We start from the raw sequence: 26,605 nt of genomic DNA, 5'->3' as shown, positions 1-26,605 counted from the left end.
GAAGCTCATTTTCATTTCATTGTCATGTTGAATCAACAGAACTGTCGTTACTGGGTTCTTGAAAATCTGCGAGAACTGCACGAAAGACCACTGCACAGCCCAAAAGTGGCGGTCTGGTGTGCTGTTGGGAAAGCTGCCATCATTGGTCCTTACTTTTTCGAAGACAGTAATGGAAATGCAGTTACTGTGAACTCCGAGCGTTACATCGAGATGATAAACAACTTGTTTGTGCCTGAAGTATGACAAAAACGTATGCCTATGTGGCATGCGTGGTTTCGGCAGGATGGGGCAACGGCCCACACAGCCAGAACATCAATGGACGTTCTTTGCCCTCAGAAGCAGCATGGTGTCTCTTCCGCATCTACCCTATTCACCAGATTTAGCGTAATTCCATCTCTTCCCTAAGATGAAAACGCAGCTCAAAGGTTGCCGTTTTGACACTGTTGCGAGATCGAGAGCGAATCGCAGAAGGTCCACGACCTTCTTACGGAAAACGAGTGATAGGGACTGGTGTGTTGCTGCGCAAGGTGACTACTTCGAAGGAGACGATGTGAAAACTTAGGTAAATAAGTTATTCTTTATCAAACATAACTAATCCTGACATTTTTTGATGCCACCTATTAACGTAGATCAGACAAAGCTCCCCCCTCCCCCACCCCAGAATAATGGCCACCGTTAAACAATGGCAGTAATTGAGAAGTGAGCTAAGTTCCTTAGATCTAATGTTTTTATATTTATTTCCCCTCTTCTCATTTCGTTCTTCTCCATCCATCGCCTCTTCTCAAAGGAACCATAAGATTTACCACAAAAGTATTTATACAGTTCTATAGTTTTAAAGCGTTTTACATTGAATATGTTAACCCTCCCTAATTACTGATACTCAATCACAGTTAACTTCAGGGATTAAATTATAAACACAAAAAAGAAAAAAATCAATTTTGCTGACTTTTAACGCCCTCACCTTCTTAATAATTTCGTCATTACTATTTTGGTAAATGTGGAGGCGCGTGGCTTAGGTGTTAGGGTGTCGCTGAGTGGTTATGGTGTTGGACTCATGATCGTAAGATTGTAGTTTCGATTCCTGGACTGTGCGTGCGTTGTGTTCTTGAGCAAAATACTTCATTTGACGTTGCTCCAGTTCACTCAGCTGTCAAAAATGAGTAACCCTGCATTAAATGCATACTGAATGCTTCAAACTACAAAACACATGTTGTTTACAAATATTGACAACTGGTGCTATTTTCAGGATGCTGACGACAAGATGTGCAATCAGGGACAAAATGACAGCTTCCAAATCCTGTTTCCTAACTTGGTGAAAATGATCAAACTTTAAACCTCTATAACTTTTTAAAAACATTTTTCTGGAAAAAGTGAAATAACTCCAGCAATTCAGCTTGGGAAAGTATATTAATGTGCCAAATTTTAAAATTTTCGATAAACTTTAATTTTTGAAATGCCAAACCAACTAGATCCCTCTGCGGAATTTGAACTCAGAACGAAAACACGGACGAAATGCTTAGCGGCATCTCGTCCGGCGAGAATGATTCTGTCAGCTCATCAATAATAATGCTCCACATGTTTCAGTCGCTGAACTGCGGCCATGCTGGGGCATTTGCTTTGAAGGGTTGAATAAATTGACTCCAGGGTATATTTTAGATCAGGTATTTATTGTACTGGTGTCTTTTATCGAACCGCTAAGCTACGATGACGTAAACAAACCAACGTTGGTTGTCATGCGCTAGTCGGTAAGAACATAGATATAAAGTCGTGGGGGTAAGTGCGTGCACACACACTCATATATGTATATAGAACGGGCTTTCAGAAAGTTTGTCCCAAATTTATTCACAAAGATTGATCAGCCGCGCACTGAAAACGAACACGAAACCACGTTTGCAAAACAAGCTTCTTGGCAATACAGCCATACAAACACAAATAAAAGAAAAATTTGTTTGTCAGAAGTGGGATTCGAACCCACGCCGGGAAGACCCGACTGCGACCTGAACGCAGCGCCTTAGACCGCTCGGCCATCCTGACTCCTACGTGCGCTAGATAATAGATATGTTCATATATGTATGTACGTGTGTTTGTGTAGGTATTTATATGTTTATATAAGTGACTATTTGTGTGCGTGTGCGCATACGTATGTATGCAGGCTTGTGTGTATGTGTGTGCGTTTGTATTAGCGTGTGTGCGCGCGGGCGTGTTTTAACATTTATAAACAAAAAGTTAAGTTTTTCAGGGTGGTGGTGGTGGTGGTTCACGAAAGGGGAAAGATATTAAACGTTCTGAGTCGATCACTTGATGTTTATTGTTTGTTTTGTTTTTCCTTTCCAATCGACCGGTCAGGCAAGAGCGTGACGTAGTTACGGTCGTCCTCTCTGCACGCGTTCACATTTAATGTTCCAATGAAACAGAACCGTCACAACAAGCCATGCACTCACATGTAAATATTCAGTTTTACGTTTATTCATCAGCAACCAATATCTCTGTGAATTATTATGCATGTCTGAGTGGAATGTGTTGTGGGGGAGATCTATTGCCGGGTCGATCGAATCGTGACTTATAAAAAGTTAGCCTCACCAACTCGTTCAATTGCTCTTTCTTAATGTAACTCTGGGATAAAATGAGGATTTGTAAATTCAATATTTTATTCAACAAAAATTAATTACCATCAGTGTAAATGTGGAGAAATTACGAAATTATAAGAAAATTAACTTTAGAAACATCTGAAATTATAAAAATTAGCGTCATTAACTTTCTCAGTTTCTCGTTCTTAATGCAATTATGAGATGAAATGAAAATTTATAAATCTACAACTATATTTATAAAGGAAAATAAATTACAACGCAGTCATTGTGGAGCCGTTCGGTGAGGGGAAATGTTTGAGAAGTGAAGAATTCAAAGTTAATTGCGTTCGGAGTTAATTGCTTTCAGGGGAGGTAACTAGTTGTGTCTTAGAATTAAACGTTGCCCTGAAAGGAGAAAAGTTGGTGTCGGGCGGCTGTGATGTTGCGGGTCAGGTTTAACCGGGGCCCACACCGATGACGATTAGAAAAACCTTCTCACTTACATAGATAAGCACTCGGCAGTTTATTGACTCACGAGTTTAACTTTCTAAAAGAGTTCTTCACTAATTTTAGCGTTGGAAACCCTTATAAAAGTTCTTTCTGCTGAAAATACAATTGGCGAATAGTTTTACTTATCTTTTTATACCTGTGTGTGTGGTCTGGAGTAATTCCGACACTCTGGCCAGATGGATTTAACTTCAACGACGACACAGTAAGTAAAGATATCTCTTAGTAAATGTGAAATGGTTTCTCTGTGGATGTATTTATATATTTTCATCACATCTTTCTATATCTAATGTGGATTTATTGATTTTTATTTGTTTATTCTCTCAGAACATGTTATTTACATTTACAACATTCACGTATTTTTCTTGTTTGTTTTTCGCCACACTAAAGTTGGTTTTTACAGATTTTTTTTACTTCACTCGACGAAAACTAGTTTTACGTTAGATTTTAATTTCTTTTTCTCCAAAGTTGGGATATTTTCCAAAGATGTTTGTTTATTTGAACTTTACACGCTTTCGTTCTGTCGTTTGTCTATTAAGCCAGGCCTGTCAGTGCTTGAAGCCTGTCTATAGTTATTTCATCGAACACACACTCACAAATACACGAGTCGACGTGATCGCGCCAACCTACTAGAAATAGCAGCCAGGTTCTCCTCAAATCACACACACACGGTTTTAAATGAGAAATTATATGTTAAATAGTGTGGTCCTCATGCGTATGTCTGGATGTTTGGGCACGGCTGGAATGCCTTTGGCTGTAGGTTTTCTCAATCAGGATTGTTCCGGGTCTCAATAACAACAACATCAACATACAGTATATCTCGTAGTAAATTAAAATCTAACACTAGGTGCGTTAATGAATTTCTTGAATAGGTAAGAAGTTTCGAAAGCAGCAATGATCTTAGTGTTTTTTTGTTTTTATTCTTATTTTTAGAATAAATATATTAAGGACACCCGCAGAGCAGTTGTTGCTGGGAACTGAAATTTGGTCTGCGCAGTTTTTAATGTTTTTTCCATTTATGAAAAGATAAAGTTCACAGCATGTCGATTTTCAATTCCTAACCATTTCTCTTTATCTTCATGCTGTCGTGGAAGGTAACAAAGACACAATTTTATTATTTTTTCTTAAAAATAATCTGTTATGTAAGGGTGGATGTAGATGGTGTTACTATTTGCAGAATGGATCCACCACTACACGTGTTACTCGCTCTGTAATAACTGTGTTGGTACTATTTTGTTTATTACTCGCCCAAGGCACATTTAAATTTACTTCATTATTTAATGTGACACAGTAAAGATTTTAAAAATATGTTATTAAATATTTGGTCTGAATATGATAGAGGTCCGTTTAACTACTGCTCACCCATTCTACTTTCAAACAAGAAGCTGTTGGTTTAATTTTATAAAGAATTTTAAGAGTAAATTAGCAATCTGTAATGCAAATACTTGGATTAATTATTTTTTTCTGTCTTCGTTCCTTTTTGAATGTCCTAGTCTTAACACAAAAGACATCGTGTACAAGCCTGGTGCATAGAGTACGTACAGCTCGGCAGTCTGTGTGTTTACATAAGAAATGTGATGCTTTGTGCCAAATATACTGAGTGGCAAAGAAACAAAATTGGTGATCCGTTTACATGTACCAATATCTGGAGAAAATCACTTTGGCAGAGACGATCCTCACCCCCTAAGAATACCCTCGAGTCGAGTTGAACTCACCTTTCGAAGCTAATGAAGCATTTATCAATTCCTATCAGACAGCATCTATTTATAATTAGATAAACGTAGATCCTATAAATGTTAAGGGTTGGTCTCAGATGTAATGCACTGTACATGTGCGCGCGCGAGCACACACACACGTGTGTGTGTGAGTATATGTGTGTATAGATGCATGTTATATATGTATATACACATGTATATACACAAATGTACATGTGTATGTGTGTATGTATATATATGTGTGTGTGTGTGTTGTATATCCATGAGGATATATATATATCTGTAAAGACATGAATATTTGTGTGTATATATATATATATAAAGGTTATATATATATATATATATATATATATATATAATATATATATATAAAGGTGTTTATATATAATATATATATATAATATATATATATATATATATATATTATATATATATATATATATTATATATATATATATATATATATATATAATTATATATGTATATATATAAAGGTGTTTATATATATATATATATATATATTATATATGTATATATATAAAGGTGTTTATATATATATATATAATATATATATATATATATATATGTGTGTGTGTGTGTGGTGTGTGTGTGTGTGTGTGTGTTTACAAAGACAAGGTTGACGGTAACTTCGAAGTTCTGGTGCTCTTACTGTCATCAGAATGTGATTGTGTGGTTGAGACGTTTTGCTTCCCAACCATGGGTTCAATCCCACTGCATGCCACCTTGGTTTAGGTTTTTCTACTACAGCCCTAGGCTACCTTGCCTTATAAGTGGTTTAGAAGACAGAAACTGAAAGAAGCCGTGTGTGTGTGTGTGTTTGTATTTGCACTTCGTTGAAAATCCCTCAACCCATTGCTATCATTCCCTTGTCAATGAGTTCGTCTACTGGGCCTGCACTTTCAAAGATGTATGGAATAAGAGATCTCTTACTAGAGAAACCAGTCAGGGTTAGTGACTCGTCTAACCCATGCTAGCATGGAAAAAGAGACGTAAAAGAAAATGAACAGACATTTTAAAAAAAGAAAAAAGAAAATTAAGCTGAAACAAGTATTTAATGAACTTGGTATAAACTTGTAACGGCAGATCGTGCATTGTCAGCCGAGGTTCAGGTCAAAGTTTGTTTACCGAATGTATCGTGTTTTGTCAACAGTCAGTGTAGCATGCGTTCCAGATACGTATCTATATTATAATATAAATATCATTATGACATGTCTTATATCTAACATGTTCAGTTACGGCGAAACACCCGTCCATATTTGGTCTTTTCATGAACCTTTGAATTCAAGACCAGGGCTTGGCCCTGAGTTTTCATGGCAATCTGCAGGACTAATATTACAAAACCGTCCACCTCAATGGGCCGCCAGTCTGTTGTGGCACAGTCTTTTCGGCTACTTTTGGAACTCAAGGCTGAATAGGCGGGCGATGTGAAATGAAGTGTTTTACTTAACAACACATTTCGCCGGTTGGTCCTGGAATTGAAACCACAATCTTGCGATCATGAGTGTAACACTCTAACACTAATCCATAAACCTTCACTGTTACCATGGTTAATAAGAAGTGAGCTTCTATACATATTACTATTTTCGTCCACTAAATTATACATATTCTCAATACTCATATATCCATTTCAAACATCACTCGTAGACATTGAAGCTGGTAGAATACATTATTGGAATGGCATATCCTTGTTTCATTTTACAATGTGTGTGTGTGTGGTTTCATGTTTAATAAAGCAAACTTTTATTACATTCTTTTCTGATAAATCTGTTCCCCATCAGATTTCCATGATCAACGCTTCTTTCTGTGTACAATATATATTTATCTATAATATATATATATATATATATATATATATATAAGACTACCAAACTCTTTTGATTGGATTTGGTGAAAATGAAAGAAGTCCAATCATAATACATATGTGTGTTAGTGTTTCTTTGACATTGTGTTATGGTTGTAAACGAGTATCACCTCCAAACAAGTGGTGTCGTTTGTTTCCTGTCTTCTGTGAAACCATGTTCAGCCGTGATGAGGGTGATCCACGAAAGAATGGAAACGTGGGCGTTAAAACGATTTCAATGACGACGTATAAAAAGTGAATCTGGATTTTGTTTAATGAATCATATTTTGTTGGTTGTTGTCTTATTATCAAAAAAAAATTTTTTTTAAAGAAGAAATCAAACAAGCGTGGTTGTGTGATTAAAAAGCTTGCTTCTCAATCATGTGTCTTGGGTTCAGTCCCTGTGTGCACGTACCTTGGGCATGTCTCTTCCCTAAACTCCTGGCTGACCAAAACCTTGATTGACGGAAAATGAAAGTTACCCATTGTATATATGGATGGATGCATGCATGCACGTACGTACAATGGGTAGCTTTCAGATGTACTTGGAAGGATCTTGAGTATTACCAGCAAAAAAAGTGGTGTCGTTTGTTTCCAGCCGTGATGAGGGTGACCCATGAAAGAATGGAAAAAGGAAACTGAAAGAAACTCATCGTGTGTTTGTATGTTAGTATGTGTGCGTGTGTGTACTTGGAAGCGTCTTGCTCAGGATCGTTCATTGTAGTGCTGTGTACCCTGGAGTTCAGGTTGCACGAAAAGCTCACTGAATTCTGATTCTTCTATTATGTGCCTGCTTTGTCACCGCGGATTTCATGATGAAGTAGGCTTAATAAATCTCCTCATGGCCAACAAAATGTAAAGCTGATAACCTGCTCATTTTCAGAGACACCAGTGATGTATTTTTGTTTGTGTTTTCCCCACCCATCCACCGCTTGTCAACCGGTGTTGGTTTGTTTACGTCTCCGTAACTTAGCGGTTCAGCAAAAGTGGCCGATAGAAATAGTAACAGGCTTTAAATAAAATAAGTACCAGGGGCGATTTCTTCTGTTAAACTCTTCAAGCCGATGCTCCAGCATGGCCGCAGTCAATTGACTAAAACAAGTAAAGAAATATACCCATTTCTTTACTACCCACAAGGGGCTAAACACAGAGAGGACAAACAAGGACAGACACACGGATTAAGTCGATTATATCGACCCCAGTGCGTAACTGGTACTTATTTAATCGACCCCGAAAGGATGAAAGGCAAAGTCGACCTCGGCGGAATTTGAACTCAGAACGTAAAGAAATATACCATTAAATCGTTGTCTTTGAGTTCTTTATTCCAAATGACCGAACGTAGCTTCTTTCAACCCTGCAATAAAAAATTTACTAAATCTCTATATTTAACCCTTTTAGAAGAAACAATGAATTCACTGTATAAATATTTTTCAAAGATAATATTGCCTGCTTCCCTGAACATCTTTTCTTTATCAATAAATTTATTCGTCCATATTTTCATTCACAAAATTACAGATATTATAAAATTAAATGTCTTTTATTTTTTCTTTGGGCTCATATTTATGTATCTGTGTGTTCGATTGAGCGTGCTTTTAACTGATGTGTGTGTGCCGTAAATGCCTGGGCCTTGTTTTATGGCTGCCTGTGAGTAGCCCTTATTTTCCCTCAATTTCTCTCCTCCTATTCACCCCTCTTTTTCTGTCTTCTCTTTGTTGTTTGCTCTCTTTCCACTCTCTCCCTTCCCTCTTACATTTTACTGAGAAAATACGCACACACACACACACACACAGACACACAACTAGGGTTATGATAGTATTTGTAAATTAGTTATTACAAACAGGATGGACAGAACTCAAATCGAGTTTTTATTTTTCTTCGACAATAGTTACAAATTGACTCCAGGGCCGGGACTTTTGTGCATGGCGTTTATGTATGAATATGTATATGTGTGTGTGTGTGTACGCGCGTGCACACACAAACAAAGGCTTCTTTCAGTTTCTAGCTGCCAAATCTACTCACAAGGTTTTGGTTGGCTCAGTGCTATAGTAGAATACGCCAAGCCAAGATGCCATGCAGTGGAATTGAACTAAAAACCTTGTGGTTGGGAAGCAAACATCTTAACCGTACCATGTGCCATTATGGAAAAGATCCGAGGTTTTTTCCCTCATCTTCACACGTTTTTGTTGGCTGTAAACAACAGTAAACGTTTACTATTACACCTGTCTCACACAACGGCTGTAATGGTTAGAATGTACATAAACAACAGCCTTGTTGCCAACACAGACTGTCCTTTACTTGCAGTCTGTCACAAATGTATGTCTGGGCTCTTTGATGTGTTGATGTATATTGCATGATGTTTGTAAGGAAATGGCTCGATTCTTTGATCCCCCCTTTTCTGTATTAATTATGCCTTCAGTTGTTTGTTGTTTATAAAACAGAGAATCATTATTTTGCTTCAAAATAGGTGAGAGTTAGCAAGAGGAAGGGTGTCTGGCCATAGAAAATGTGTCTCAATAAACTCTGGCCATCCCATGCAAGCAGGGAAATGTGGATGTTAAAATGGTGATTTTATATATATACTTTATTTAAAAGCAGCAGAAATTCAACAAAACCTGTTACTCGGAGTTTCACATTCCCGTTCGTCGAACAGTTTTGTTAAAATTGGACCGATATGACAATTCTATCAAGACTAGTATAAACGTTACACCTTTAAATCTATCTATCTATATATCTATCTATCTATCTATATATATATATATATATATATGTATGTATATATATATGTATGTATATATATATATATATTATATATATATGTATGTATATATGTATGTATATATATATATATTATATATATATATATATATATATATATATATATATAATATATATATATATATATAGATAGATGGTTAGAGGGATAGATGGATGGTTAGATAGATAGGTAAGTAAATAGATAGATGGATGGATGGTTAGAGAGATAGATAGATGGTTAGATGTTTATATTTAAACATATTAATTAGTGGGTGAAACAGACAGGACCACAACTGTCTCATTAGGGAAAATGGCTTTGCTCAGTGTGTAGAAAAGGAATAGGTATAAACTGCAAGTACTGTGCCCATCTGTGAACATGGCATCTCAGACTAACAGTGAAGGGAGTCAGCTTTGTATGCAACATATGCACCAGGGCAATACATGCTATGCCATGTCTAGAAATAGATTCGCTTTAAAGGCCAGTCAATGCCTTCTGTTACCTAGGAGACATAATTAGGAGGGGAGGTGGTTATTCAGAGAGTATGGCATCCAGAGTAAGAATGGGTTGGTAATAGTTGGGGGAGGTATTACCACTGCTGGCAACAAGGGTCTCTCCTCCTTCAGAGTGAAGGACAGATTGTACGATGTTTGTTTTAGGACCGTGCTGCTGCTGCTGCATGGCTGTGAGATGTGGACCTTGAATGGCGAAGACTTGTGAAGACCACAAAGCAATGAGACCATTTGATGTCAGTGGTGGGCATGAAGTACAGAGTAGAGATGAGATGAGAGAGAAACTGGGTATAAAAGGAATTCAAATGTAGTGTACAAGGGGGGAAGGTGGAACTAGTAAGGGGGTATATAATGCATATGGAGGCTGACAGTTACAAAAGGAAAGGCTGGTCTCTTCAAGTTATTGGAAGAGTGGGACCAAGGAAAACTTGGGAGACTGATCTGAAGGGGCTGCATCTCAGGGAGGAGATGACAAAGGACTGTACTGGACCCAAGAAGACAAAATGTACCCTGATACAAGAGTAAGGTTTTTAGAAGGCTTAGTGGTTAGGGTGTTCGGCTCATGATCGTAAGGTCATGAGTTCGATTCCCGGCGACGCATTGTGTCCTTGAGCAAGACGCTTTATTTCACGTTGCTCCAGTCCACTCAGCTGACAAAAATGTGTTGTACCTGTAATACAAATGGGGCCAGCCTTGCCACATTCTGTGTCACACTGAATCTCCCTGGGCACATGTGTTAAGGGTACATGTGTCTGTGGAGTACTCAGCCACTTGCACGTTAATTTCACAAGAGCAGGCTGTTCTGTTAATCGGATCAACTGGGATCCTTGTCATCTTAACCAATGGAGTGCCAGTACATTGTGTGTGTGTGTGTATATGTGTATATATATATACATATATTAATAAATAAAACATATGCATATATATATATACATATATGTACGTACCTACATATATATGTATATATACATTCATATATGGGTACAGGACATCAAAAAAAAAACGTCGAACACAGTGAGAAACGAAAACATAAACACAAAACCAAGGAACTGGACATTTTTCTTAAACAACAAAAAAATAGAGTACAGGACAAATAACACAAGGAAAATTCCCCTTCTTCAGTCGCCATGGTTTCATCTACTCTGCGTTTCGAAAGTGAAGGCGATACGCATCTTCGATAGAAACTTTCCTTCCCGCGAAAAGCAAATTAAATAAAATTTGAGATCTTTTTACAGAGGGGTAAAAATGGTAACAAAAACAGGACAGTAACGACAGTACAAAATATAAGCAGTAAAAGACAGGACAAGGAGAATAATAAGACATATATATATATATACATACATACACATATATGTATATGTGTGTGTATATATATATATATATATATATATATATATATATACACACACACATATGTATAGAGAGAGAGAGAGAGACAGAGATACTAAAAACCATCCAACCCATGCCAGCATGGAAAACAGGCATCTATTTACAATGATGATGATCATGGTGGGTGGGTGTATTTTACATGTAGAAGTGGGCTTAACGCTTGTACATGTAGAACATGTACACATTTCGGTGCTTATAAATATATTCTTTTTTATTCTTTTATTTGTTTCAGTCATTTGACTGTGGCAATACTGGAGCACCACCTTTAGTCTAACAAATCGACCCCAGGACTTATTCTTTGTAAGTCCAGTACTTATTTTATCGGTCTCTTTTGCCGAACTCCTGAGTTACGGGGATGTAAACACACCACCATCAGTTGTTAGGCGATGGTGGAGGAACAAGCACAGACACACAAACATATACACACCCACACATATACATACATACATACACACACACATACATACACACACACACACACTCACACACAATGGGCTTCTTTCAGTTTTCATCTCCCAAATCCACTCACATATCTTTGGTTCGCCTGAGGCTATAGTAGAAGACACTTGCCCAAGGTGCCACTCTGTGTGACTGAACCTGGAACCATGTGCTTGGTAAGCAAGCTACTTACCACACAGCCACTCCTGCACCTATATATATATATATATATATATATATATATATATATATATATATATATATGCAGAAAACAACTTCCGTCACTTTCCAGGGGGAAAAACTAGAAGTAGTTGATAGCTTCCGTTATCTAGGTGACCAAGTCAGTAGTGGGGGTGGGTGCGCTGAAAGTGTAACTGCTAGAATAAGAATAGCCTGGGCAAAGTTTAGGGAGCTCTTACCTCTGCTGGTGACTAAAGGCCTCTCGCTCAGAGTAAAAGGCAGACTGTATGATGCGTGTGTACGAACAGCCATGCTACATGGCAGCGAAACATGGGCCGTGACTGCTGAGGACATGCGTAAGCTCGTGAGGAATGAAGCCAGTATGCTCCGATGGATGTGTAATGTCAGTGTACATACTCGACAGAGCGTTAGCACCTTGAGAGAAATGTTGTACCTAAGAAGCATCAGTTGCGGTGTGCAAGAGAGACGATTGCGCTGGTATGGTCATGTGGCGAGAATGGATGAAGATGGGTGTGTGAGAAAGTGCCAATCCCTAGCAGTTGAGGGAACCCGTGGAAGAGGTAGACCCAGGAAAACCTGGGACGAGGTGGTGAAGCACGACCTTCAAACTTTAGGCCTCACTGAGGAAATGACCAGCGACCGAGACCTTTGGAAATATTCTGTACGTGAGAAGACCAGGCAGGACAAGTGAGCCCAGCCCACTTATGAATGCCTTTCCTCCCTTGGACACAAAGACCGGTTGAGGCAAGTGAAGTCGATATAGAACCTCATCCGACGACAGACACCCATGCCAACCCCCCATGCTTGCGAAGACATGTTGGGGCAATCGAAATCGAAACCGAATTGAACCAGCCAGGATCCCTGGCCTGGTAGTATGTAAAAAGCACTATCCGACTCGTGGCCGTGGCACGTAAAATACTCCAATGTGACCGTACGACAGGCACCCATGCCAACCCCCCTTTGCTTGTGAAGACATGTTGGGGCAAGCGAAATCGAAATCGAATTGAACCAGCCAGGATCCCTGGTCTGGTGGTACGTAAAAAGCACTATCCGACTCGTGGCCGTGGCACGTAAAATACTCCAATGCGACCGTACGACAGGCACCCATGCCAACCCCCTTGCTTGTGAAGACATGTTGGGGCAAGCGAAATCGAAATCGAATTGAACCAGCCAGGATCCCTGGTCTGGTGGTACGTAAAAAGCACTATCCGACTCGTGGCCGATGCCAGCACCGCCTCGACTGGCTTCCGTGCCGGTGGCACATAAAATACACCAATCTGACCGTGGCCGTTGCCAGCCCCGCCTGGCACCTGTGCAGGTGGCACGTAAAAAGCACCCACTACACTCACGGAGTGGTTGGCGTTAGGAAGGGCATCCAGCTGTAGAAACATTGCCAGATTAGACTGGAGCCTGGTGCAGCCTTCTGGCTTCCCAGAACCCTGGTCGAACCGTCCAACCCATGCTAGCATGGAGAACGGACGTTAAACGATGATGATGATATATATATATGTATTGGGGTGACTGCATATATATATTCTCTCTCATATACTTACAACTTTTATCTTGTCATTTTTTGTTGTTATTTTCATTTTGTTACTTACATTTGTGTGTGTGTATTTGTGTGGTTTTGTTATCTAAAAACAACTGGAAAATGGATTAACCCAAATAATGTAAAACAAACAAACCATAATTGTTGAGAAATTTCATAATTTGTTATCATTTTTGTTATCATTTTACGCTTGTTTTCCAAACTGACATGGAGTGGATGTGCCATCACAGCCTGTACCATCTTGTACACAGATGCACTGGCAGAGAAAACTGGCCATCTTTTGTGTTATACTTTTTTACTCTTTTACTTGTTTCAGTCATTTTACTGCGGCCATGCTGGAGCACCACCTTTAGTCGAGCAAATCGACCCCGGGACTTATTCTTTGTAAGCCCAGTACTTATTCTATTGGTCTCTTTTGCTGAACCGCTAAGTGACAGGGACGTAAACACACCAGCATTGGTTGTCAAGCAATGCTAGGGGGACAAACACAGACACACAAACATATACATACACATACATACATATATATACATATATACGACAGGCTTCTTTCAGTTTCCGTCTACCAAATCCACTCACAAGGCATTGGTCGGCCTGAGGCTATAGCAGAAGACACTTGCCCAAGATGCCACGCAGTGGGACTGAACCCAGAATCATGTGGTTGGTAGGCAAGCTACTTACCACACAGCCACTCCTATGTCTTATGATGTAGATTGTGTGTTTTTTTTATCATGTGGCCACCACTAGTGAGGTTCTTCCATGAGTAAGACTAAAGAGTCCTTTCTACCCTCAATGGCTCTCTTCAACAGCTCACCGTGTGATGCAGCTTGGAGAGTCCTCCAGAATGGGTTTTCTGTCTTCCAATATGGCGTATTTCCTCTGGTTGGATATTCTTTCTATCATTAATCACTTTGCAGAGTTGCACTGAGTCTGTTTCGTAATGCCACATGTACTTTAGAGAGACTTGTATTCTGTCCAGACTCTGTATTAATACTCATCCTCGTAACTCTATACTCTTGTCATTTTATGTAGACCTCCTCTTCTCTTAAACTCTTCATTGTCTTGTTTTCTGTGAAATGAATACATTTACAAATCCTGTTTACTCTACCACCGTTTCTAAATACCTCAGCTGAAGAAGTTGTAGCAATTCTAATTAGGTCTTTTTTCTTCTTTTTTCTTTTCTGTTGCTTCTTTTATTTCTCAACCTTGCATCTTGCTACTCTCTCAACACTTTTATCGTCACATTGGTGTCTATCCAACTCCAGCTTTGCTTTTTACACAGCCCCAGTCTGAATATTACACTAGATTGTCATTCTAATGTAGCTGTCTTTTATTATTGTCTGTAATCCTAATAATTCTGACCATGTCGATTGGATAAAGCATTCACTTGTAAATCATCCAACTTCCTTCCTATACAATGTTTACTGTCCATAGCCCACCGTCTTACAAACTGATAGTGAAGCGCATCATCTGCCAAGAATAGCTTCCACCTTACAAAGCATCCATTTATCATGTTTCCTGTTTTAAGATAAATCGTTTTTTGTGGTGTGAATTCTTTGTGACTTTGTAGTACCTTCATGCATTGTTGGAAAATGGAAAAAGCTGTAATGATTGAAGCAAAAGTGTCTGATATGTTGAATGTGTTAAGTCTGTGAGAACGAACTTGAATAAGAGCTAATTAAGGTGGTAATAACCATTAGATATTGTTTCTAAGAGAAACAGTCTTTCATTCTTTTAAATAACAGTTGAATTACTTTGCTGTCCTCAATATTAAATGCATTCAGTTGTTCTCTATAAAACTGATTTATTTAATTTTTGGTTCTTTGTCTTTTACAGATGTTCCTGGTGATCCACAGCCTGAAGGATTGTCCTTATTCCGAAGGACAGTTCCCTTAACCCATTTCTCTTTGGCGCTGAACACTTATATCATGGGAATTATATTTTAACAAACAAAATTTTATATCACGTGCAACAATGTCATTTCCTTAACTGGGTTAATTTCAAGTTTCTTTTTTTTTTTAACCAATAAATTAAGTCCAGCACTAACGACTGATGTCACAGGAAGTTTATACTTCTGAATGCTAAATTGAGATAACCACTCAATTACATATTTATTTACTAATTGACACGAAATCCCTAATCACCAATGCAAACATTGTTTAAAACAATATTATCTTAACCCTGAACAATCACGAGGATTATCTACATTATTCAAAACGAAATCAGTAGACAACAACATTCCAGTTTGTTCTTCTCAAGTTGTTTTTGTATGAAACATTCACAATGATCCTGTCCGTTGTTATGTGTGCCATAACGACGGTTGTGGCCACTGGTTTCCAAGTGGCTGGAATGTGTATTCCCATGTGGTGGACCTATGATATTTACGATCGACATTATTATTGTGGACTTTTCAAAATTCCTTGGAAAACTTGCCATGAAGGCCGTTGTACAGTGATTGCAACTGATGGTGAAATGATAAATAGACAAGGTGAGTGTTTCTCTTGATAACTTTTATTCTGTAATTCTCTCTCAACATCATCACAGTGTAATGTCAGCTTTTACCGTCCAATGCATTATTATCTATTTTTAGATAATAATGATACAAGAGGGTGCTGAAAAGTTTGGCTAAAAGAAAATAGAGGAGGATCGGTCAATTATGATTTTATCCAACATATTCCCCTCTCAGATTCACACACTTGTTGCAGTTGTCCTTCAGTTTTTCTAAGCCCTGTAAAAGAACTCGGAAGTTTGGGCCTCCAACCAAGCCTTTCACGACACCCTTAAAGCCAGGAACTTTTCAGCCCCACCCCCTCATAATTTGGTACAGACATGGCTAAGTACTCGCATAGCTGTGTGGATAAGAAGTTTGTTTCCCAACAATGTGCTCTTGAGGGCAAATATCTTCTATTATAGTCTGACCAAACTCTTGTGGGTGGATTTGGTGGACAGACACAAAAAGAAGCCTTTTTGTGTACATACATGCACACACACACACACACACATATGTATGTATTTATGTGTCTTTTTTCCGTATGTGTGTGTCTCTGTCTTTTTTGACATTTGCACTTCATCCAGAAATCACTCAGCCACTCATGGTGACATTCTTATCACTTCTCTAGTCAATAGGTTGTCTCCTGGCTTTGTTTCCTTCAAAGATATGTGGAATACATTTGGGACATAAGTAACAGGTAATGACAATAAGGGCATCCAGTTGTAAAACAGCTGGGTGCCTTACTTGTCACTAACTGTTATCTCTTATGTACTCATCTAACTCATGCTCACAAGGAAAATCAGACTGAAAATGTGCAAATGAATATTACTATTTACATTTAACAATGACAACAGTAAATTTTGGCAGGTTACGAAGTCTCTGAGAGAAATAGAATCCTTATAAATAATTGAACCCTTTTATTACAACATTCCTGTTCAAATTCACTTCTTTTGTTGCAATTAATTTTGAAAAATATGCAGAGTTTAATAAACTAAATCTGTCTTCATGAAGCTGCAGTTTGAAACATAGAATAACAAGTTATTTAAATCTCTTTCACTCAGGAACTTTAATATCCTGGAACCAGAGTTTTTTCAGGTGGGATTCGGGTTAATGAACACTCTGTAATGTATTTCTAAACCTGAAAAAAAAAAAAAAAGAAATTATAAAGTATGGCGCAGGAGTGGCTGTGTGGTAAGTAGCTTGCTAACCAACCACATGGTTCCGGGTTCAGTCCCACTGCGTGGCACCTTGGGCAAGTGTCTTCTGCTATAGCCCCAGGCCGACCAATGCCTTGTGAGTGGATTTGGTAGACGGAAACTGAAAGAAGCCTGTCGTATATATGTATATATATATGTGTGTGCGTGTATGTTTGTGTGTCTGTGTTTGTCCCTCTAGCATTGCTTCACAACCGATACTGGTGTGTTTACTTCCCCGTTACTTAGCGGTTCGGCAAAAGAGACCGATAGAATAAGTACTGGGCTTACAAAAGAATAAGTCCCGGGGTTGAGTTGCTCGATTAAAGGCAGTGCTCCAGCATGGCCCAGTCAAATGACTGAAACAAGTAAAAGAGTAAAAGAGTATGGTGATGATAACGAGTAAGAGAGGGATGAGGTAAAAATGTATACCCAGTCTTTATGGCTTCTTTTATCTTTTACCATGGCCATGCTGGAGCACTAACTTGTTTATAGATGTTCCACTCATTGTCTCAAGTTTACATCGAAAGAGATTCGTCCCTACTCAGTGACCCTGGAATCTATTCAAATGAACTCTTCGATAGATGTATATAGCAAAGAATCATTTTGTAAACAGTGATTATGCTAGTATCGGGGAGTAATTAGCCATTTCTAATTAGTTAGTATCATGCCATCAGATATTTAGCCTGATTACATTAAATCGTTATTTTCCTAATTTGATGCTTTACTTCAGTAAATATAACCAGAACTTTAATGGAGTTAAATTAACAGTCTTTTCTTTTCCACTAGACATGGAATTCAAAATAGAACAATACTGTCTGTCTCCTAAAAGTCTGTATAAAAATAGATAAGGCTTAGATAAGGCAGGGTGTAGGGTAGATGGGCTGGAATTAAAGCTAAATGGTGTAAATAATTTCAGAAAATAAAATATACTGCTAGACTTTTTATATGTATTTTTTGTTCTTTTGTTTAATCTGACTGAGTGACAATTTGGACAAGTGTTTACTACAATAGCTCCTGGTCGACCAAAACATTTGGTTGATTTGGTTGCTAGAAACTGAAAAGAAACCTGTTGAATATACGTGTGTGTGTGTGCGTGTGTACATTGTGCCGACATTAAGGGTCATTGCCCCAAACTTTTGCATCTGACGGGAAGAGTGCATGCAGGGTTTCTGGTGGTGCCTCAACCTAAACTTGTGTCAGTTTTCTGCATCTGAGATAAACAAGGTTTGTGCAAATTGCCACACTTCTCATTCGCAGCCAAAACGTATTTCAGTAAACAATTTGCTATTTATTCCATCGTTCATTAATGAGTTGCTGTAAAAGAATTATTCACATGTCTGCGTGATTAAGGAGCTTACTTATCAACCATGTGGTCTCAGTTTCAATTCCACTGTGTGCCTCCTGGGACAAATGTATTCTACTAAAGACCCTGGCTCAACCAAAGCCTTGTGAGCAGATTAGGTAGATGGAAATTGAAAGAGGTCTGTTGTGTGTGTCTGTGTGTCCTTGGTATCACATAATCTAATTGTTGTAAACAAGCACCACTGTCATACAAGCAGTGTTGTTGGTTTTCATTCTTCTGATGACAACATTGTCTGACCATGGGAAGTATTTACTTTACTTCAAAACAAGTGAGGGTTGGTGACAGGAAGGGCACCCAGCCATAAAACATCTGCCTCAGTAAATTCCATCTGACCCTTGCAAACATGAACAAGTAGACATTAAAAATGGTGATAATGCTGATGGTAGGCCAATCATTGCCAGTCTCCAAGTACAATATTAAGAAGATACAACAACATAAACACACAAGCACAGTATATAAGAGAATACATTGGAATACTCGGCCACTAATATTATAATTGAAGGAGTCCATAGATTAGTTGATCAAACATTGGTTAATATTCCTCATCGAAACCGATGAAGATCCATTTATGAACCTTCATTGTTTAATAAAAGACAGCCTGATTTAATCATAATGGTGTCATCTGTTATATGTGTGATTCTTGGCATCGAGAATGTGAGAAATAAGCCAACCACTTTGAATGGCCTCTAATTGCTCTCCACTTGTCTCTCAAATGTTCTCAAGAAAACTTGAAATTAGTCGTGATGTCATTTCCCTCTTCATTATATAAATTTCTTTGACCTTTCTCTTCTAAATGAATGTTGACAGTTTATGAGACAGAGAAGAGAGAATGGACAGATTCTGTACACTAGTTCGGTGTTTCTGAATTCCATCTTGTTCAACATCTATATTCTTTCCCATCCTGTAGAGGTGGATAACATACCAACAATGTTTCCTCTTTGTTGGGGTGGGGAGGAATAAGTGGCAGGGAGTGGGGGCATATTGTCCTAAGAAACTCCCAGTGACTTCCCTGTTCCATGAAAAGCCAAAGCATTTCTTGATCAACTGCAAATTCTGAAGTTTCATAAAATAAGGAAACCAAACTTGATATTTCATTAAATTTATTGCAGGGATTGTTATTAAAGTTTATACAAATGTAGACACACACACACTCACACACACACATACACACATCATTGGCAGTTACTGTGAAACAAGAAACTAGTTTACTAACAGGGTCACATGACCCTGTTACTCTTTACTCTTTTACTTGTTTCAGTCATTTGACTGTGGCCATGCTGGAGCACCGCCTTTAGTCGAGCAAATCGACCCCGAGACTTATTCTTTGTAAGCCCAGTACTTATTCTATCAGTCTCTTTTGCCAAACCGCTAAGTGACGGGGACGTAAACACGCCAGCATCGGTCGTCAAGCAATGCTAAGGGGACAAACATACACACACACACTTATATATGTATACATATATACAACAGGCTTCTTTCAGTTTCCATCTACCAAATCCACTCACAAGGCATTGGTCGACCCGGGGCTATATAGCAGAAGACACATGCTCAAGATGCCATGCAGTGGGACTGAACCAGGAACCATGTGGTTGGTTAGCAACCTACTTACCACACAGCCACTCCTATGTTAGTAGAACATAGCTGAAAGACTGTTTTTATTGGCTATTTTTCAACCAATTAAAACTATTGCATATATTTGAACTCTTATGCTGGAAATGTTCTGCTTGTTTCCTCACTGTTGTCTTCTGTGACCATTCTGCACACTACAACACTTGGTTTACCATTCCCTTATGCTACGGAACTTGCCATGTGTCATGGATATTCAAGCTTACAAATCTGTAAAATCACACAAACACACACTGACATGGATAACTTTTGAACTTTGCATGTCTATACATGAATTGGCATAAAAAAATTAACTTTTATTGCTAATAATAATCATTAGTGAATTATTTTGACAAGAGCTTGTTTAACTAATCTATGGGATTGCCTCCATGTATTTTCATGCTGTTATATTCTGTGAACTTTCTTTAAGTATCAACACATGGCAAACAATACACCATTGCAGTTATTATTCATTTACCTTCAATCATTTTTTTCATAAATCTTAATCATTCTTTAACCCTCCACTCCCTCAGCATAAAAAGCTGCTCTTCGTTGTCTTTCGTTTCATAGTCTTGCAAGCTGAAAGGCAGCGTCACAAGTGCCAGTGGCAGGAAAAAAAGGCATCCACTGTACACTGTGAAGGGATTGGCATTAGGTGGGGCATCCAGCTCTAGGAACCCTTCCAAATCAGATGCTGGAGCACATTGCAGTCCTTGGACCCATCACATCCTGTCAGACTGTCAAACACATGCTAGCCTGGAACAGGAATGTTAAGTGATGATGATGATGATATAGATGATGATGATGATGATGATGAGGTGGTGGTGGTGGCGGCGGCGGCGGCGGCGGTGGTGATGATGATGATGACAATGGTGATCTGTATATTGTTTCTTCATGAGTGAATTTCACCAACAAACTCTTTAAACCGGGTCAGGCTTTTTGTTGTTGTTGTTGTTCTCATACACTGAACATTAAATCTGGGATTTGATGCGATCCAGTTATTCTTTTTGGAATAATTAAATAAGTTTTGATATCAGAACTCTTCTTTTTGTCTTCTCTCATGATTTTTATCCATCTTTCTTTTTCACTCGAACCATTTTCGCTGAAGTTGTGAGAGTTGACTTGGGATGGATTCAGTTTGCTTCAGCTGACAAATCAAAGCAAATAGAATAATGCAACACAAGCAGTAAATGATGATGATGATGATGATGATGATGATGATGATGATGACAGTGATGGCGGTGGTGGTGGTGGTGGTGGTGGTGGTGGTGTAAGATGTTTTCTTGTACGATCCTCCTGCCCTGTTTTTCTATCCTTAGACTTCATCTGGCAACAATAAAACTCCCCCCCTCCCCCCTCCCGGTAACATAAAAAAAAACAAAACAAACAAGCAAAAATCATTCTGGAATGAAAATCCTTTGCTTCTTCAATGGATAAACAGTAATGACCAAATTCTGATTTATAAACAAGAGCCCCACATCAGTGGCTTAGCAAGGGTTCTCAGTGCCTGCGAGTAAGGACAGTTTGATGCCCAACCTTAATTAACAGGTAGGGTATGTCAGAGGGAACTTTGACCCTCTTCACATCTGCACTTGGATGCAGCTGTCCCCCACCCTTACCTCCCTCCCTCTTGTTGTGCCTCTGTTGCACAATAATGGGGCTGAGTCACCAATTCTCCGTTTCCCCTGCCTTCCCCTTGTCTTGTGCCCTCGTTTATTCAAAGAAAGGAAAAATTTGCTTTTAGTTGTGATTTAACCACCTTCTAATTAGCTAAGCAGTTACTTCTATCAATCATCATTATCACCATCGTCCTCATCACATCAGCTTTTCCATGCATGAATGGACCAGTGCCGGTGGCATGTAAGAGAACTTTCCGTTTCGCGACTGTTGCCAGCACCGCCCCGTTTCGTGTCCGTTGCCAGCCTCGCCTGGCCCTCGTGCCGGTGGCACATAAAAAGCACCATCCGTTCGTGGCTGTTTGCCAGCTCTGTCTGGCACCAGTGCGGGTGGCACGTTAAAAGCACCCACTACACTCACGGAGTGGTTGGCGTTAGGAAGGGCATCCAGCCGTAGAAACACTGCCAGATTTGACTGGGCCTGATGAAGCCTTCTGGCTTCACAGACCCCAGTAGAACCGTCCAACCCATGCTAGCATGGAAAACGGACGCTAAATGATGATGATGATGATGATGATGAATGGGTTGGATGAAACTCACCGAGGCTAGTTTACGACAGGATGCCCTTCCTGTTGCCAACATTTGCCCAGTCCTTCAAGAAATTTACAAAACAATGTCCTGACATGTTTTGATGGAAAATTGCAAACAAACAAACAACACTTCTATAATGGTGATGTTTGTTTACAATAAGAAGACAGTCAAGATAAAGGGATACACACTCACATGCATGCACACATACATATGTGCACACACACACACACACATGTATGTATATATATATATATATATATATATATATACTTTATTTAAAAGTAGCAGAAATTTAACAAAAGCTGTTACTCGGAGTTTCACGTTCCCGTTCATCGGACAGTTTTGTTATAATGGAACCGAAATGACAATTCGATCCAAACTAGCATAAACAATATATATATATATATATATATATATATATATATATATATATATATATATATATATATACAAGTGCAAACATGCTATCTTTAAGATAGCGTATTTTACATTGGTTTGGTATCGTTGTATCATATATTCTATTGTGCGTATGTGTAAGTACGCATATGACATGCATGCAGGAAGAATGCGGACAAGACATGCAACATGAATGAAGCTTGAACATCAATAATGGAAAACATAGGGACGTAAGATGAAATGCAATCATGTTAAAAGAACACGCATTTATAAAGGAATGAAAAATTACTACCTAATTACTGACAATAAATTTTATAATATATATATGTATATATATGAATCTACCCCTCTCTCTTACTTCCATGTGACCAGTGTCTGGCCAGCCATGATCTTTCTTTCTTGGCCTGACTGCCGACCACCAACACCTCTTATGTCCATCTCCTATGTTCCTGCCTTTAGGCTTTCACTTTATACACACCAGCCCAAATTGATTCATTCTCAGTCGAAAGACACCTGTTGTTATATTCTTGTTTGTATTTGTAATTGTGTACCATGTTCCCCATTTTTTGTCTTTGTTGCTGTACACATTCGCTAGCTTTCTTACAAAAAATCTAATGCTCTTAGCTTAGACTGGGGGGAGGGGGGCAACTAGATTGAACAGCCTCAAGTGTAACTGCCCAAAACTGGTAACTTGACTGAAGAAAGAAGACCACAATTGACCTGTCCTTTTTTTTCCCTGTCCTTCTAATTTTTGTTCTTCCTGTCCATCTTCGTATCATCTATCTGTCCAAATATTTTATTGTCCTCTATTGCATTTTTGTTCCATATGTTATATATATACATAATACATATATAGATAGATAGATATAGATATATATCCACACTACAATGCATTACAGTTAATATTCGTTACTAAGCTCAATATCACTTTAAATACTTTTATCCTACATATATGTTTATGTGTAGAAAAATTGAACCAATCTCATTCACAGTATTATCACCTTTTGGATACAAACCAAATGAAAGAAGTATATTGTTTGTTTATATACAACATGCAGCTATATAATTAAATATGGTTACATACAAAATGAAGTGAAGTGAAGCAAGCTAATATGTAGATATATAATAGCAATGCGATATTAGTATCAATTATGGTAAAGCAGTGGACATATATGCACAAATGTTCCCCACTGACTTTGTTTCTTTATAGCTTCCAGAAAAATGGATATTTTTTAATGAAATTTTCTACAAATATACTTCAGATGGTGTAGGTTCGGATTATATCTGAATTTGTTGTGAAAATTTGTGAGTGGGGGACTGGGGAGAGGAGTTTCAGAAAATTCATGGGAGTTGGCTTTGTTTTCTCATAACTTTCAGAAAAATAGGAATTTTTAAATGAAAATTTTGGCAAATACTTTTCAGAGTGTGTAGATTACGATTATATCAGAATTTAACATGCAAATAAAAATTGGTGGGATAGAACGCATACATACTGACACACATTTCAAACCAAAATCTTATATAATTGGAATGTACATCATCTGAAGCATATTTGTAGAAAATTTCATTAAAAAAATATTAATTTTTCCGAAAGTTATGAGGAAACAAAGGTGATGGGGTGTATGTGTAGGCATGGTGCAGCCAAGTTCGGCCAGTCACTTCATATCATTGCACATGTATTGCTGGAAGTCCATAGGAAACATGTATTTTAAATATATAATGTGTGTGTGTGTCTTTTATCGTTTACTTGTTTCAGTCATCTGACTGTGGCCATACTGGGGCAGTATCTTGAAGAATCTTAGTCGAATGAACCAATCCTAGTACATGTGTTTTGTAAACCCTGGTACTTATTCTATCCGTCTATTTTGCCAAACTGCTAAGTTATGGGGATGTAGACACACCAATACTGGTTGTCAAGCAGTGTTGGGTGACAAACACACACACACGCATGCACACACACGCATGCACATGCATGCATACATACATTGACAGGCTCCTTTCAGTTTCTGTCTGTCAGAGCCACTCCCAAGACTTTGGTCAACCCAAGGGTATAGTCAAAGATACTTGCCTAAGGTGCCACACAGTGGGTCTGAACCCTGAATGATGTGGTTGGAAAACGGCCACCTTTCATTTTCCATCTGCCAAATCCACTTGCAAATGATTGACATGGGATTATAGTAGAAGACACTTGCCCAAGGTGCCATGCAGTGGGACTGAACCCCAAACCATTTGATTGTCAACTGAACTTCTTAAGCGCACAACTAGCCCTTCCCTTACATTTTCCAAATCCCTTTTATTATTCTGCATCCAAAATCATTAACAATTTAGAAATCTCAATTTCTCACTTATTGTTCCCTCTTGCTGTTTATTAATTCAAACATTAAAAATCATTTTTTTTTCCTCTCCTCCGTTTTTTTTCAGAAGGAATTTCTTTGATTTCTTCATTGCTTTTATTAAATAAATGTTTTCTTTATGTTTTTTTATCCTCATGCACTCTGCTTCTAGATTTCCTTAATTCATTTTGAAATACATTAGCAACAATGTTTAGAATGTATGTCAGTCTTGCCCCGTTCTATGATTATATTTCAATATATTTTTCCTCTCCTCAAAAGAGATTTTTGCTTTAATACTCCATGTTATTCTGCTCTGTTTGGACTTTCCTCTCCCCTCCTCCATGCTTCTGACATCTAATAAAGCCAAAAATAAAACAAACAAGCGAAAAAACCAAAAAAAAACAAACCTGGTGATTATTTGTAGCTGTTTGTCGATTTATTTCCCAGTGGGGAATGATGACATAGCAATGAATGTAATTAAAGAATTTGGTTGTTGGGAACATGGAGTGGAGGACTGAGGATACTGGTCTGCCTGACTGGGATGTGATGTTCAAATAGCTTACACTTCTCTTATTTCACAAGCTACAAGTTTGCCTGTCATGTAAGCTGCTAACAGCTGACAGATAAGGCAAGGTTCCATCCCCTCCTCTGCTGTTTACCAACAATGAGGGGACTATGACAAAGAGGAGGAGGAGGAGGAGATGGACTGAGGAGGAGGAGGTCTACCAACCACTGCTAAAAAACTATTCTCTTGACTTAATTCTCTATCATCATCATCATCATCATTGTTATTATTATTATTATTATTATTATTATTATTATTATTATTATCATTATAGCATCATGCTCTCCTCCCTCAGCAGATGCATAATAAAACATTATTACTATGTTTACAAATAAACTGACAGTAGAAGGTAGTTTTTAGACAGTAAAAGTTATTTCTCATGGGTTTATTAGGGTTGATGGCTTTCCTTGGACTCCGCTATTATAACAGTATGGGGCTGGAGGAGAACAACTGTATAATGGAAATTGTCTCTCTGTTATTGTTAGGGTTTGGGTAGAATGGGTAATAAATAAGGGTTTGTTGAGAAAGGAATTTCCTTTCATGTTCATATAATAATAATAATAATAAGGGTTTCAAATTTTGGCACAAGGCCAGCAGCTTTGGGGTGGGGCTAAGTCGATTAAATCAACCCCAGTGTTCAACTGGTACTTATTTTATTAACCCTGAGAGGATGAAAGACAAAGTCAACCTCGGTGGAATTTGAACTCAGAATGTGGAGATGGATGAAATACCGCTAAGCATTTTGCCCAGCATGCTAATGATTGCAATACCAGGATACCCTGATGCAATACCAGGATACCCTGTTGCAATATCACGATGCTGTAGTGCAGTACTCGGATTGCCTTGATGCAGTCCCAGGCAGTGGCTCTCATGGCTTCTGATTTTAACTGATTGGAAGTGTTATCATGTACATTGTTTTGTCTTTATAAAAGATGGGCTACAGCAAATATTCTGCTCA

General features: G+C 38.3%; 1 protein-coding gene and 1 non-coding gene across 2 annotated transcripts in view; one reads left to right on the top strand and one right to left on the bottom strand.

Annotated features, from left to right (window-relative positions):
- Nucleotides 1-1,950: 1,950 nt before the first annotated feature.
- On the bottom strand, nucleotides 1,951-2,034 carry Trnal-cag. Its single transcript has one exon. It is a non-coding gene; the product is annotated as a tRNA-Leu (tRNA).
- A 752-nt stretch (nucleotides 2,035-2,786) lies between these two features.
- LOC115223576 overlaps nucleotides 2,787-26,605 on the top strand; it is an 83,617-nt gene continuing 59,798 nt past the window's right edge. Inside the window, exons 1-2 of the mRNA XM_029794216.2 lie at nucleotides 2,787-3,279; nucleotides 15,328-15,979. Of these exons, the coding sequence (XP_029650076.1) occupies nucleotides 15,775-15,979 (205 nt within the window). The 5' untranslated portion in view covers nucleotides 2,787-3,279; nucleotides 15,328-15,774. The remainder of the gene's footprint in view (nucleotides 3,280-15,327; nucleotides 15,980-26,605) is intronic.

Source organism: Octopus sinensis, linkage group LG23 (assembly GCF_006345805.1).
Source record: "Octopus sinensis linkage group LG23, ASM634580v1, whole genome shotgun sequence".
Taxonomy (NCBI): domain Eukaryota; kingdom Metazoa; phylum Mollusca; class Cephalopoda; order Octopoda; family Octopodidae; genus Octopus; species Octopus sinensis.
The sequence above is the reverse complement of the archived record's forward strand: the minus strand, read 5'-3'. Positions and strand labels throughout refer to the sequence as shown.